The sequence below is a fragment of the Python bivittatus genome, unplaced genomic scaffold (genome assembly GCF_059951505.1).
Source record: "Python bivittatus isolate LINGU-HERP-01145 unplaced genomic scaffold, Pbiv_v1 ctg000350_np1212, whole genome shotgun sequence".
Lineage (NCBI taxonomy): Eukaryota > Metazoa > Chordata > Lepidosauria > Squamata > Pythonidae > Python > Python bivittatus.
In genome coordinates, this window is record NW_028277074.1 from 5058186 (window position 1) to 5073462 (window position 15277).

General features: G+C 34.7%; 1 protein-coding gene across 1 annotated transcript in view; it reads left to right on the forward strand.

The window, feature by feature from the left end:
* EPHA6 (EPH receptor A6) overlaps positions 1-15277 on the forward strand; it is a 426028-nt gene that overhangs the window by 367881 nt on the left and 42870 nt on the right. The window contains exon 14 of the mRNA XM_088144521.1: positions 6323-6532. Within this exon, the coding sequence (XP_088000647.1) occupies positions 6323-6532 (210 nt within the window). The remainder of the gene's footprint in view (positions 1-6322; positions 6533-15277) is intronic.

Sequence of the window (15277 nt, forward strand, 5' to 3'; positions counted from 1 at the left end):
ATCAGACATCATGATTTAACTATATATGCACTTTTGCACACTGCAGTGATGCACATGTGATCATTTGGATGTCACTGTGGCATGCTAAGAATAGCTATGGATAGGGACGCCTTGACTTGGCAGTAACTGGGAACAAAAACAGCTAGAGGCAGGATGAGAGCTGGCAATGGGATAGTAAATTTCATGCTGGTATATTTTTTGCCAACTAAAGGATGGGTGGATAGTGGTAAAACTCGTCTTAATTGTGACATTGGTGCATTTTTAGATGGATGAATTGTGTTTATAAGACAAAAATACAATTGTACTAAATGGAAGCAATGAGGAGTAAAAGTATTTCCCATGCTTGCTCTCCTTCTAGAATCAGCCCTGCTCCAAATTCTTCTACACGAGTGTCTCCTCACAGGTTCCAAACATCCAAATTAAGACCGTTAGTGGTATGAGCAAAACTACTACCACTTTCAGTGATAAAAAGACATGAGGGAAAAATCTTATCCAGTAGAGGCTTCATAACAGATACTATTTTGATGTATAGCTTGAGAACTTTGAAGAAGGAAAAAAAAAATCAGGCTAGACAGAAATAAAAATGCTTGGGAAAATAGTCCAGTTTAATAATAATGGAAAAATAAAGAAAGCCTAGAAATCCTATTGAGAATCTTTGCACTGCAGCACAAGGCATTAATAAATTTACTACATAAAAGACAAGACAAAGGCCACCAGTACAGACTCTGTATGTTGTATACAGTAGCCGTGGTAGAAAGTCAGGTATAAAAGAAACAAGGAGAACAATTAAAAGATGTGCATGTGGAATAAAAAGAATAGGGTAAAATTATATACTATATATATTGGAAAGTTCCGATTGTATAGCTGTAAAAGAAAGGTTTTTATAGAACAAAAGATTTATACAAAAACTCAAACCTTATGATTTAGAAAAAGTTGAATACTATTAAAATAAAAAGGCCCTTTGGTTTCTTTGGTGCCAGGCAATTCCATATTACAAGATAAAATAATTGTAAAAATTACAAATTGACATCAATCTATTTTTGAAAAATTAATGTTAATTTTTTTCATAGAACCTAAGAGTACTGTATAATTTCAAAAAATTAACAGATTTTATTTGAAGTACATTATGAAGAATCTACCCCAGGGCTTAAAGAAGCCTAGGGCTTAGAAGAACAATGAGATGATAATACTTGGCAGTTTCTGTGGCAGCATGAAGAATTTTTATCAGCATCCATACTGGGAATATATCTTAACTTTTATATTGGGGGAATCAAACTCTAATAAGAATTTTACACACATCTTCTCAATATTATTTGAGAGACTGTCTCTTCCCAATTACAACTCCCATCCCACCAGATCAGGCAAGAGGGATATGCTGCAGGTCCCATTTCCAAAAGAGGTCCATCTGGCAGGACCCAGGCAGTGTACCTTTTCTGCTGTGGCCCCCACTTTCTGGAACATCATTCCCCCTGAGGTGAGGTTAGCCCCATCTTTGTTAGCCTTCTGGGAGGTTCTTAAAACATGTTTTTTTCATCAGCCCTGGGGATCCCATGGGAAGCCTGCAAGGTGATTGCATGAGATCACGTGACTTGTTCTCCCACAGTCTTGGGGTTTTTTATATGCTTATTTATCTTTGACTGTTTTTAGATTGTTATGTAGTTTTTAAACTGTTGCCATGTTTGTACACTGCTGAGAGTCACATCTTTATGAAATGGGCAGTTATATAAATATGCTAAATAAATAAACAATAAGATGCTGTAATTTGAAGGGAATATTCTTTCTCCTTTGGTGGGAATGCAATAAACTATGAGATTTGGGAAGAATGTATTTAAAGACATTTAAGACATACCTAAGATTTAAGATTGAATTCTCTTCAAGATTAGGTTTGTGACACATGCCTGATAGCCAGAATAAGAAATTGCAAGCTAAAAAAGTAATTAAGTAAAAAGTAATTAAATTTAAAGTAATTTTACTTATAACAGCCAAATTAGTCATTGCTAAATAATGGAACTATCTGGATAATATTTCAATAGACAGATGGTGTGATACAATTTCTTTACCTGAAAAAGTGTCTGATAAAATCCACTACACTACATCTAAATCCCAAACCAATATTAGCAAAAGATAATTGCTATGTTCATGTAACACGCCATAGGCAAACAAATTAACTATATTATGATTTAATGTAATGTCATGATCCACATAACATTCTAAAACAACATTAAACTGCACAACAACAATCACCCATTCCCAACCCCATTTTAGCCTCATCTTAATGTAATGTGTGAACCCAACAAGTAAGTAGTACAGATATAGAATCCTTTTCTCTGACCTCTGAAAGTTGTTTAATCCTAAAAGAGCTGACTTTTTAATGTAAAAATCACTGGACGCAGAAGAAAAAAGGAAAATTAGTATCTTAATATTCAGTGGCAGAGTTCATGCATCACACTAAACCAAAACAAAACAAACCACATTAGCATATTGTATTAAATCTAATAATGGTGTTTGATTCAACAAACCATGCTTGAGGACACCATTTAGTGAGATCAAGATATTCTGATAGAGTTCACCAAGATGTAACTCTGGGATTGCATTTTCTTCTTCTGTCCTCCATTTAATTTACTTTATTATACCTGACTTTAAAAGTCCTCGTTTAGGCCCTTAAGTAGCATAGAAATAACTTCATTAAATAAATAATAATGCCACTGCGCTGCCACTGTGGCAAGTAGAAAGATTTCCTTGATTCCTTTATTATTTTTATATAGTTGAGTCCACTTAATAACTGCTTCAAAAGGGAAAGATATATGTTTTGCTTTTATTACTTCTATTTTTAAAAATATATTGATTTGTTCATTATTTATTGCCTATAAAGATTTTCAAAAATTCTGCCATTATAAGCTACCTGAACTAGGCACTTTTTAAAATGCAATCAAGCCTATGTAGCATTGTATGTTTATGTGTATGCTGATGTGTGTGATAAAATAGTAGCAAAATCTAACATTTCAGTGTTTGAACTTTCAAGATTTAAGACTCTGTCAGCTCCTATAATTTAAAACAAGTATCATTTGAATATGTCTTAATCATGATATAGGAGGAGATTAAGAGAAAAGGGTCATGAAATGAAAATTTACTGGTTGTCAGATATAAGCAACACTGGCAAAATAAAAACAAAAAAATAGTTTAAACTACTTTTAAGTAATTTATATGAACTGCTTTTTGTTGCCATGTGAAATTGTAGTTAGGAACACTGAATTTTTATTACTCATTTTGGTAGAAGAAAAGTTTCTGCTGGGTTAAAATTGATATTTGAATTGTCTGTGCTCAAGGCCTGTCATACCATTTACAACATACCATTCACTGGATTTGGGCAGCCAATAAATTTAAAAGAATAAATACATAAACAAACTTTAGCTTCATTTGCCAAATGATTTTAAATGGGAAGGGAAGGTATTCTAGCTTCTATGCATACTACAAGGCTTTAAAAAGTGTAGTTCTCTTTTTTCCTTGGGAATTGTGCAGATATCACAATTAATTTAATAAATTAATAAAATTTAATTTAATTAATTATTTAAATTTAATTAATTGATAAATCAAGCATACTTTTTTCAGTAAAAAGCAGGGTTTTCAGATATATATGGACAACTACACATCCATGTTCTTAGAAAATGCTAGACTTGTTAAATCAAATTTGGTTCAGCTTGTCAATTCAATTCAAGAAAAAATGGGGATTGCAGAAGCCAAAAAGCCCATCAGATCACTAAACTGATTCAGAAAAATTCAATTTGATGCTCCAGAACAATTTGATTCAAAAAAATAAATTCACTTTAGAAATTCAATTGAATCAAATATTCAAAGTAAATAATTCCACATTCTAGAAAATTCAGATATTATCCTCAAGTTTAAATATACGTATGCACATATGTGTCTATGTACAGCAGATGTCTTTACACAGTAGCTTTAAACTGCTCGTTTCCAAATTGTTGCCGAAATGTGTGACATGATTATTATAAAGTTCTACAATATGTTGGTTATGTAAGCAATACTTATGAATTTTGAATTCTACATGAAGTGTTATATCTGTTGTTGTCCCTTGACTGAGAGAAGCCTGCTTCATCCAGCAAAGCATTCGAAGAGATCAAAGAGAAGAAGGTTCTTGCCAGCTTCCCTTTTTTTATCTAGAAGTTTTATTAGCTGCAATCAGAGCCATCTCTAAGCAGCATACCATTTTCTATCTTTGTAAACTCAGATTAAACACAAAGTAAACAAAGCAATGTAAATAATAACCTTAGGACAAACCAATAGGGGGAAAATATAAAAACAAAAAGTAAAATACTATACTCACTGGCCCAAAAATGAAAACATAAGTCCTCATCAGAAGGAGTAGTCATAACAGTCCAGCCTTATTTCAAGAAGGAAGGCCATTCTGATGTCCAGGATGAGCTATTCCTGAGGAGCTGTAGAAGCTGCTCACTCCACTTCTCAAGCTATTTGTGAAGGAGATCCTCCAGCCATCGGAAGCCTCCCTGGGAGGTTGTGGAAAGCTGCAAAGACTGTAAACTATGTCTGTCTCCCTATTCTATTGATTGAAGCCTCAGTACAGCATTCTCTCAACAGGAGGCAGTTCTTAGCCGATCTTTCTGTATGCAAAAATGAATAATATAAACAAATAATAATATTGAAGTTTCTCTTCTTTGGGTTATGTTGCCCACATTATTTTCATAGAGACACCCTTGGAGAAATTATTATTTAGGCTTGCCCTCTATAATTCCCATAGTATTCATATTTAATTAAAACGTCACAGGTTTAAGGAAGAAATAACTTCTTATTTAGCACACAGCATTTCATCCATACGTTATCTTAAATCTGTTTGACAGAAATATCAGTATGATTTATAAGAACTTACTTTATGATTATTTTTAAAATCTGCATTATAATCCTTTTACACCTACTTGCTATAAAATAAGCTTCAAATACTCTAGATTCTTCCATTGCAAAGCATCAAATGTTTCTCTCAGGTTGCCCACCCATGGTGCAATCCAATATTTTTAACATCAGCTAATATTTATTTTCAAACTCCTATTTGTTTTTAGGGATGTATGATGGACTTCTGAGAGACTGAGAAAGAGGATGTCAGTTTGCAAAGTATTCCATGGCCAGAACTTTTGCAAAATTCCCACTGCTTCAAGAGGCAGTCAGCAAGAGAATCAAAGAATCCCTGCCCTAACAAATTTACTGATAAGTAGGTGTTAAAATACACCTATCCAATCTCCAAGATTAATGTCAAGCCCCTAGCAGCTGCTCGCAACCAAGAAGGCTAGATTTTCACATAGTCTTATTAACCAGATTCAATCACTTCCCTGCTACAGGAGGAATGGACAGATGTTCTGGCCCTATAATATTTTGCAAACTGCCACTGTCTTTCCCAGGCTCTAAGTAGTCAATTACAGCATGGTGTAGACCACAGACAAGAATAAAATTTATTTCCCTTTATTTCAGGAGAAGATTTATTACACAAAAACAAAAGTTTGTTTTTCTAATGCAATACTATATTCTAGTTTTCTCCATTATTTATATCCTGGAACTCTTCTCTTCTGCTCCTCACCTTTCATGGAAATGTACCCCGATGCATCTCCTCCTCAAATATCCCTGCTGTCTTTCTTTGGTAGTTGGTAGGAGAGAGGAGTCTTTAGTCCCTGGCTGAACCAAAGGCCTGGAACTGGAGAGACAGGAGGGAGAGGCTTATACTGACTGATGTGAGGCTCTCCTTCCATAATCATCTATGCACTTTCTACGTAGGGCATCATAGTGCAACCTCCATTTCTCAGTTAAGTGCAGATTAAAATTGCTTCATCAAGCATTACACTCTGCAGTTGTCTGAAATTGGTTAACTCCATGCTGGATTTTAGAGATATTATTAGCTGCTGTTATGTCTCATAGAAATTGATTAATTATTAATTATATGCCATCAGGTCAGTGTCAGCTCTTCGTGATAACATAGGTAGATTTTCTCCAGGACACTGTGTCCCCAGCCTGGCCCTCCAGATCTTCCAATGCTGTACCTATTGTCACTGTAACTGAGTCCATACACTTGGCTGCTGGTCATCCTCTTTTTATTTCCAACTTTCCCAGAATTAGGACTTCTTTAAGTCTTTGATCCTGTCTAAAATAAGATACTTTGACCCTGGCCATCTGTGCCTCAAGTGAAAACTCTGGGCTCATGGAAGATTTAGTTGAAAAGTAATCAGATCTTTGAAATATAAATTGATTTGAATTTGACCAGCACAACATGAAAATGTCAAATGAAACTCTACCTTCCTTTCAGAAACATGATGGCCACTTCACAGTCATCCAGCTCGTTGGGATGCTTCGTGGAATTGCTTCAGGCATGAAATATCTCTCAGATATGGGTTATGTACATCGGGACTTGGCAGCTCGGAATATATTGGTCAACAGTAATCTTATGTGCAAAGTCTCTGATTTTGGATTATCACGGGTACTAGAGGATGACCCTGAAGCAGCTTATACAACAAGTGTAAGTCCCCCCCCCCCCATTACAAAAAGTCAATAGAAGTTGAACAGGTATTTCTTCTAATTTTTTTCATTTTACACTGATTTTTGCTTCATTTTGTGCTATTTAGTCAATATATGCTAGATTTTCTTGTATTAACCGTTTTTGTGACTAGGAAATGTTTGTCAGAAAACTGAATGTTTTAAATGCTGTCTCTCTTCATCATGATTCAAAGTATTTGCTCTCTCCCTCCCTTTTCAACCTTCATAGCTTCATTTCACAGTTCTCATATTTTATGGCTACAAATTACAAACAACTGTGGAGAACAGATTGAATTTAAATCTTTTAAATAAATAAGTTGTAAGCATAAGCAGATTTTATCATAAGGTAAATTTATTTTCTGAACAGAATAAACCCACAGTCAGTATAATAAATGAAAATGTGTTTGTTTCCATTCTTTAACTATGAGCATTTATATTTTAAAGAGATCTTACTTGGAAGTCAGAAATAGGAAATTGCTCATATGTATTTGCTTAAGTTAGAATTTTTTTCCTTCAACTTCTTGATTTTGCTTCTTTAAATATTACTAAATAACAAGTAATGTCATTTTGTTTTATTTTATTTTATATGAGAAAGCATGCTGTATAATAGAAAATTGACCTTGGCCCAGATGATCAAAAGGGGAAACTTCACTTTGTTACCTACAAACCAGCCAATAAGTTAATGATAAATAATGAGATAACACATTTGTATGTGGAAATTCCATTTGCGTCATTAAAACTATTGCATAGAGAATGGCCAAGTCTCACAATGTTTTTAGAACTCCTGCAACTTTGGTGTATATATATATATATGGTATATAGTAACTGTATTCATTTCAGTTAAGGAATCAGGTCTGAGCTCACAAAGAAATAGACACGCTTCCTCATCTGAAACGAAAATATAATCCCTTGCATGATGTAACAGAATCTAGCAAATCAGTTATTTACTGTATTTGTATATATTTGTGTGTTTCTCTGTGTGTGTGATATATATATCACACACAACATCCTGTGAATGCTACTATTTTGGGTGATTAAATTTCATTCAGGTGACTTTTTAAAACATTTTAAAATGTCCAAGGTTCTACCATTGGGTTGAGCTGGACTACTCTCATCATCAAATTTGATGGACTGTTCTTACCATCAAATGTGATTCTGGAAAAATAAAATACAGAAACTTAGCCCTGCAGCTCTTCAAGATGCAGAAGTTCAACAAATGAGAGAAGTTAATATTCCAGGTGTGGATAAAAGGCCACTTCCATAAAGCTGTAGCTTGGCATCATAATTTCTATGTGGCTCTTAAGAGTATGGAATTGTAGATTGCATTCTCCCAATAAAGTACCTCCTTCTATAGCTATCTGTTTTGTTGTTAAAGCAAGAAAAAGTAAACCAAAACAGGAAATCTTATAGCATCCTGAAATGTTCATTTGCAAGTCCCCCCAGTAGATAAAATTCAGTTGCTTACCACCACCACCATACATCAAATGAGTAACACTATAACTCCCATCATTTTCCAGGCAGTCCAGGAATGCTGAAAGTTGTAGCCTAACACCCCTTAGAGAAAACTACTAAAGGGCTATTCTTTACCATTTCTAGTTCTTCCCCCTAAAACCTTAGTGATGTTTGAACCCATTTTATATCTTTCGATAGGTTGGTTTTCTTTGTTGCTAGATTGGTTTTGTATCTCTTTGTGAATGTTATTATTGCACATATTATCTCTGTTGACTATAACAATTGATTAATGTGATTTATTGATTCTTTGGCCCTGGTTGGCGTAATATATTAGATGGGAAGACTTGGCCTCTAGAATTTCCCAGGGCACCATAAAACATCAGTTTGTACAGCATCCTGCATTTCTAGAAGCATACAGCTGCCATGCTACAAGTGAAAACAGAGATACATGCATGACATATCAAGAGGAACAGGGCTAAAGAAATGACTCTCTCATGTACCTTAAAATTAGACTATAATAAGATATTATTTTGAAACAATGCTTCAGTCCCAACTTTCCCTCCCTCCCTCCCTCCCTCCCTCCCTCCCTCCCTCTATTACATTTATGTTTTATTTTTGGCCTTAGTAAGATTCTTCCCACTGTGGCCAATGTTGCTTCATCCTCAATGATTAATGTTTTATTCTGTGGGAGCTATTTATTTAGGTTTGAAAGATATAATGATTCTCAGGAGGTGGGAAAGAGGAGGGAAGAAATAGATATATTGTATGTGTTGTCCTATGTTTGGCATACCAACATCCATAAAGCAATCTCCTCTCCAGAGTTTCCTCTTTTAGAAAGTTCAGATATGATAACCTTAAGGGAAACCAATCAGTTCTGTATACCCATAGAGGATTGGATCAGAATGAAAATATGCTATTTTTTAACAGTCAGTGAAATTTACTCACCTTTTTATTAATTATATTAACCACAGTTTCCTAATCTGTTACCCTTGTATGTATAAATATTGAATATGGATGTCTCTCTGTGATGTGTACATGTGTCTATTACATCATTTTTGTTCTGCAAAAATAATGATGTTTTAAAATCCTATTTATGCCTATTCCAAATTTCTGTTGAATCATTGGGGCTTACTATCAGGCTGCTTTTCATTGTACAATGATTCTGTTATACATTGATTTGATTCATTAGAAGCCTTCATGGCAATGTAAAAAGATGTTTATTTTCTGGATTAGTTTGACATTTTTCTCAGTTTTTCTCAGTTTACAACAGACCCATTCAAATATTTTAATTTTCTGTTTTCACAATGCACAGCAGCTAACATTCAAAGGAGTGGGATTCTAGAGTGCTTTCACTTATTTCACTAGGTGATCATTGCAAGAAACCCAAACAAGGACATTGCTTGTTCTCAAGCTCTGCAATTGAATAGTGAATTGAGCAAGGAGATGCAGATAGTCCCTCTTAAAGAAGATAGTATCTGCATCCTTTGTTTAACATGACAAATGAGATGTGATAAAATGTGAGTCCTACTCCCTGTTTTAGAACTTCACGAAACATGCAGAAGTGCTATAAAATTATCAGAATATATCAGCAATTCAGAATTGCTCAAACTTTCCACATTAGAATTTCAAAATCTCTGCTATATGATGTAAGCAATATTAATCATTCTGAAATGGAGTTAAGGGTCCAAGAAGGCCAGTGGATTCTTCTGTTGAGGCTGTGTGCCATTAGTAATTCATTATCATCTTTTCATTTTTTATTTTATTTGGAATTTGCTCATAAAAACAAGACAAAGGATCCACAGTCTTAAGTCCCATTAATATCCAAAGTTGCAGATGAGTCGGACATTAAGACTTTGACTGATCCGACTGATTATACCAGAATTCTGGTATGTGGTTGGCAAGCTTAGGGAGAACATGATCTAAAAGGCATTTCTAAAAGGCATTCTAATTCTAGAATTCTTACTGTTAAAAAGTCTTTTATATAAGTGAATCAGATTATAACTACATTACTCCATGTAAAATCTTCATTACTAATTTAAAAATATATGCTAATAGCAAATGCTAGGTTTTCTTTTTTTAGAAAACTAAAAGTATTCACAAACATTTTAGTAAATATTTAAATTTAGTATTTAAAAGGCCAGTGGTTTAAAACACTACAGTCTAAGAATGCAGTATGTGCTTTTAGTTTTTTTCAATATTAAAAAACTAGACTCAGAAAATTATGCAAATTTCTGTTGTCCAGCTTATGTAGGATAAGATTGTTTCTCATTAAAATTTATTATTCTTTCTTCTTTTTCATTTTAGTTCATCTGGTTTTTCTTCCAAAACTGGAGAATAATAAAGCAAAGGAATATACCATAGATTTCTATGGGACCAAATTGGTGTATTTCAACAAAATAGACACCCCTGCAGCACATATTTTGGTACTAAATAGTTTATTGATGTCCATCAGAATCAGTAGAAAAATGGTCTTAAGTGCCTTCCAGAAGGGTAGGGACCATGTGTACTTCTTGAGGTAATTATTCAACAGTCCAGGGGGTACTAGCAAAAAGACCTGCCTTTTGGTCCATGCTACTCTAACTTCTCCTGGGGGTGGAGACTTCAGCAAGCCCTCTCTAGTAGCAGAGTCATATTTAGCAATGTGGTTCCCTAATATAAACTGGTGTCAAGTTGCATAGAGCTTTATAGATAAAAACCTGTGCTTTGAATTGGGATCAGAAACCTCCTTGCAGCCAAGGTACCAAATGTAAGATTGATAAGACTGTTATCACCAGCTAGAAGTCTGGCTGCCACATTCTGCACCAACTGCAATTTCCAAGTCAATAACCATCTACAACGTTTGTTTATTTGTGGAACGTCCTATGTTCTCTTTGCTGTAATGTACTGTAAATAGGGGTGGCCTTGAAAGAAAAGTGTTTAGGAACTTCAATTAGTGCAAAACCTATCTGGCTTGCAGTTTAGAGATCATATATCAGGAATCCAATCATCTTGAATGAGTAAACTTTAGTGGCTTCTTATTTGTTCCCAAGACAAAGTTTTGACCAATGAACATCTAAATGGCTTAGGGCCAAGATTTCTTTCTTAGGAGCTGGCCCATAATGTATGTTATTCATCATAGACATGTTTATATTTCATACAGCTAAAACAAGCTAGCTTTGTGGTTACACAAAATGATGGTTCTTTGATAGCAGCAACCTGTTTTTGGAACTTCAGTTTTGCTGAGTAAAAGCTATATAATTTTCAGGAATTGGGTAGCCTTTGAAATGTTTTACAATTATTTTGGCTTGTTTTAAGAAAGGGTTTGCTTTTATTTTGCTGTGTTATTGTGCATCACAATGAGACCCTCAATAGGCATAAAACAAACAACAAATTATAACATTTTGAGCTTTAGCTTTTTTAGCCTCATAATATAGAAAGATATAGTTTAGTAAGCAAGTTTGGTACGCAAGTTTTAGAACAGGGGTGCAAGAAGTACAGTCCATGAACCACATATAACCCACCAGTACCCATTCTGCAACCCAGCATCCTTCACATTAATGTGACTTAAATATCAACACATCTATTTACTTACTTACCTACTTATTTACCTACTTACTTACTTGCCTAACTACCTTTCATTTTTGAGGTTGCTGGGTTTTTAGAGGCAAAATGAGTGTCCCTAATTTGCAAGGTTAGAATTAGTAAAGTTCCAACCTGCTACCCCCCAAAATTTCAGTCTCAATTTGGATGTTGGTCCTGACCAACATAAGGAACTTCAATAAGGTAAATGGGTAAATACCTAGCTAATTGTACTAAAGTTGTTTGCCAATATCATCAGAGGTCCAAATTTTATGGTCAGAAATTCATAGTTTAAGCAGGGGCAGCCACAGGAAAGGTCAGATAAACTGCAATTTATACTCTGCCCCAATGTAGAAAAAGAGTGGCCCTTCAATCATGGCACACACCTAGCATCTTAGAGATATTGACACCCCTTGTGAATGTCCCTGAGTTTAAGTATAATGTTCTAGTTCTAGTAGCAGCTCTAATATCACTTTTTCTACAACATGCACATTAAAATATGTAAAATTAGAATTGATCTTCGAAGGAAATGCTTTCCGGAGAAGTAGCAAGAAGTATCTAATTTCTTCAGGTCTGAAACACATGTTGATTTTAAAAGTTTTTCACCTGTTTTGCTGAAAGACTGTCCTTGAGAATTTAGGCAAATTAATTCTGGTGTTCCTGTATAATGGGAGAACTAGTGTTAAGTCACGTGTCAACACAATACCTGCTGTTCAGATATGCTAGACACAAATAAGCACAGATGATGTCTATATTTAGTTGAACATACTGAACCAACAGAAGGCAATCAGAATCAAAATCTTGATGCTTACAGCTTTCTTGGTCTAATTTCAAATACTTCAGAGGCTCTAATCCCATAAAGATTACTGTATGATTTCCCAGCACTTTAAATGAAATCTTTCTAGTAATTTAATGTGATTATTTTAATCCAGTTAATCAGTCATTGGAACAACATTAAATGTAGTTTGGATTTTACAGAACAATTACATTTCTAAAGTAAGGTTCAAACTATACTTGAAGTTCGTGAAGTGGATTGTACCTTGCCTGTTGATGTATTTTTTAGAAACAGCTGGAGAAGATTACCTGTTTGGGATGATTAAAGACTAAATGATTAACTCTTTAGTCTGCCACAATCCCAATAGTCAATTTTACAATAGAATAGAGAAATAACTCAGCAAAGTATAATAATGTTTATTCGATCAATGATGCAAAATTTAAAAATATATACACAAAAGTAAAATCAAATGGGTGAAATAAAGTACTAACATAACAAGGAGCCTCTATAATAAAAGTGTAACACTTAATGGTATGTTAATTAACTGTGCAATATAAATCTAAAATATTACAATCTGTGGGGTAAAAATCATATCACTTAAAACAAGATAACTAACACATAATAAACCTAAAGTGATTAATAAAACAGAAGTGGCTATTCCAGTGACCAGTTATGCCTTATTTTTATTTTTATCATAGCAACATAGAATATGGCTACTGCACAAAAGATTTCAAACCTTCTAGAAGATAATTCACATAGAAACTGCCTGACCTTCCTGGGAATTTACATATTAGGGGCAGATTGTAAGCAGACCTAATATCACTGTAGAATTTACAACATAGTAATACATGTGAAATGCATGCAATGGGCAGGTATGCTCGATTAATGGGGTTTTGGAATATCTGCCTTGCAGCAATGTGGATGATAAGATGTTATGCCTGGGTTTGAAAAATGCTATATTCAGCTTGGGGAAAGTTAGATTTTGTAAGTATTATGCTGGTTCCCAAGTGCCATTTATCCAATTTCTGTCATGTTGGAGTAGCCTATTAATTCTGGCCTAGAACTCCATATCTTTTATTCTTTGATGAGCAGTTGTTTGGCTTGGTCATATCCTCCCTAAAGAAATTAGGAAAGATGCAGGAAATCCATATAATGCCAGCTTCTGCTCTATGTCCTGTTTCCAGGGAGAAGGAAAGTTGTCTATTAAAACTAGAGGAGACAGGACAGCTGGAAAAAAATGGATTTTCAGCCAGTAGTTTATCATCCTCCTCCAGGTCCTTACCTGGATTGCAGGCATTCCTGTCTCAAGCCTTAACCAGGCATTTGCTGTTCCATTAGGTGCAGGGAGGATTGATCTCAAAAATTTTGTTTGCACTGATGTTCATGCTTCTTCACATAAATTCCCACTTGTGTACCATAAAAGATTTGGGCCAACAATTTAGCCTCAAAAAGTTTTAATCTGTGTGGAAAGTATATTTTCATTTTTCTATCTTTCAAAGATAGAAAACTGTCCTGCGAACGGAAGAAGTAAGATGGGGATCCTAAAGAATCAGAATTTGGTAGAATCAGTCAGATGTTTGAAACATGATCTACTCAGATGAGTAATCAGTTCCAGCAACTACAAGACAAGGTATTTTACAAATTAAAGGAATCAAGTGCACGGTTGAATTTCAGAGAAAACATTACAAGAATGCAAGAAACTGTTAGTAAATTTATATGGAGTGGGAAAAGACCTAGAGTTATACAAAAAATCCTACAAGATTCCAAAGAGAAAGGTGGTCTTGCCCTTCCAAATTTTAAACTGTACTATAAAACAAGTTGCCTGTCATTGATAACATAGTGGATAAAATCCTCGAACTGTAGAATGGCAATATTGGAAGGAGCTGGCTTATCCAATGGACTTCATAGCTATTTATGGTATAGAGACACAAAAGAGGATAAACGTTTAAAAGGACATATTATTAGAAAAAGTTTGATAAAAGTATGGAATTTTACAAAAGGAATAATAAGCCCAACAATTTCACCTTTTGCTTTTCCCTCAAATGCCTTTCATGTTGGAGCTAATTACAGCAAGAAAAATATAATTAAAGATACAGTTCATTCAGACTGTACAAATAGATTAAAAACACAGCAATAATTACTCAGTAAAGGCCAGAATATATCTTGGTTGATGTATTTACAAATTGCTGGAAGGATAAAATCAAGTCCCAAGAAGGAAGGTGGAATATTAAGAAACAAGACAGAGTGTGAAACATTCATACAAAACTGATACCATCTATTAGGGCACATACATTTGATATTGGCTGGTGATTTTAATGCTAGAATTGGAGCAAATGACAAATCACTTTTTGCTAAATTTCATTGCCAGCCTTTACCTGCTGTAATAACTCCCCCCATCCTATGTCGCCAGTCTAAGGATGTCCTTGGTGACTATAGAGGGCTCTGTCTTGTACAAACCTTTACGAAACTGAATTTGGTCATTTTAAATGGGTCTACTACTGATGATTACCAGCTGAGTATACTCACTGGGCAAGTACTAAGCCATCCCTGCTAGATTATGCAGGGATTTCATAGAGCTTGATTCCCTATATATCTAAGTTTGCAATTGTTAGACGACTAGAAAGTGACCATTTTCCTGTCACAATGTGTTTAAAAATCTTTGATAGGTTGTTTTTACCTACTTGCCACATTACAGCAGTGGCTGATTACCTTTGCCCCATTCGTGCTAAATGGACTTCCCAACAAGCAGTAAAAATCACTAACTTTATCAGAGGGAACCAGCAAATTCACTCTACTTAGCAATAGTGGATGGCAAGATAGATAATACCTTACTGGCCAATTTTAACAGTCTAGCTAGATCATTCCTGTCTCTGCTAACTGCCCCACAACCAATTGCAACAAGGCATGACCTAAGGTCACGGCATGCTTGGTTTGACCATGTAT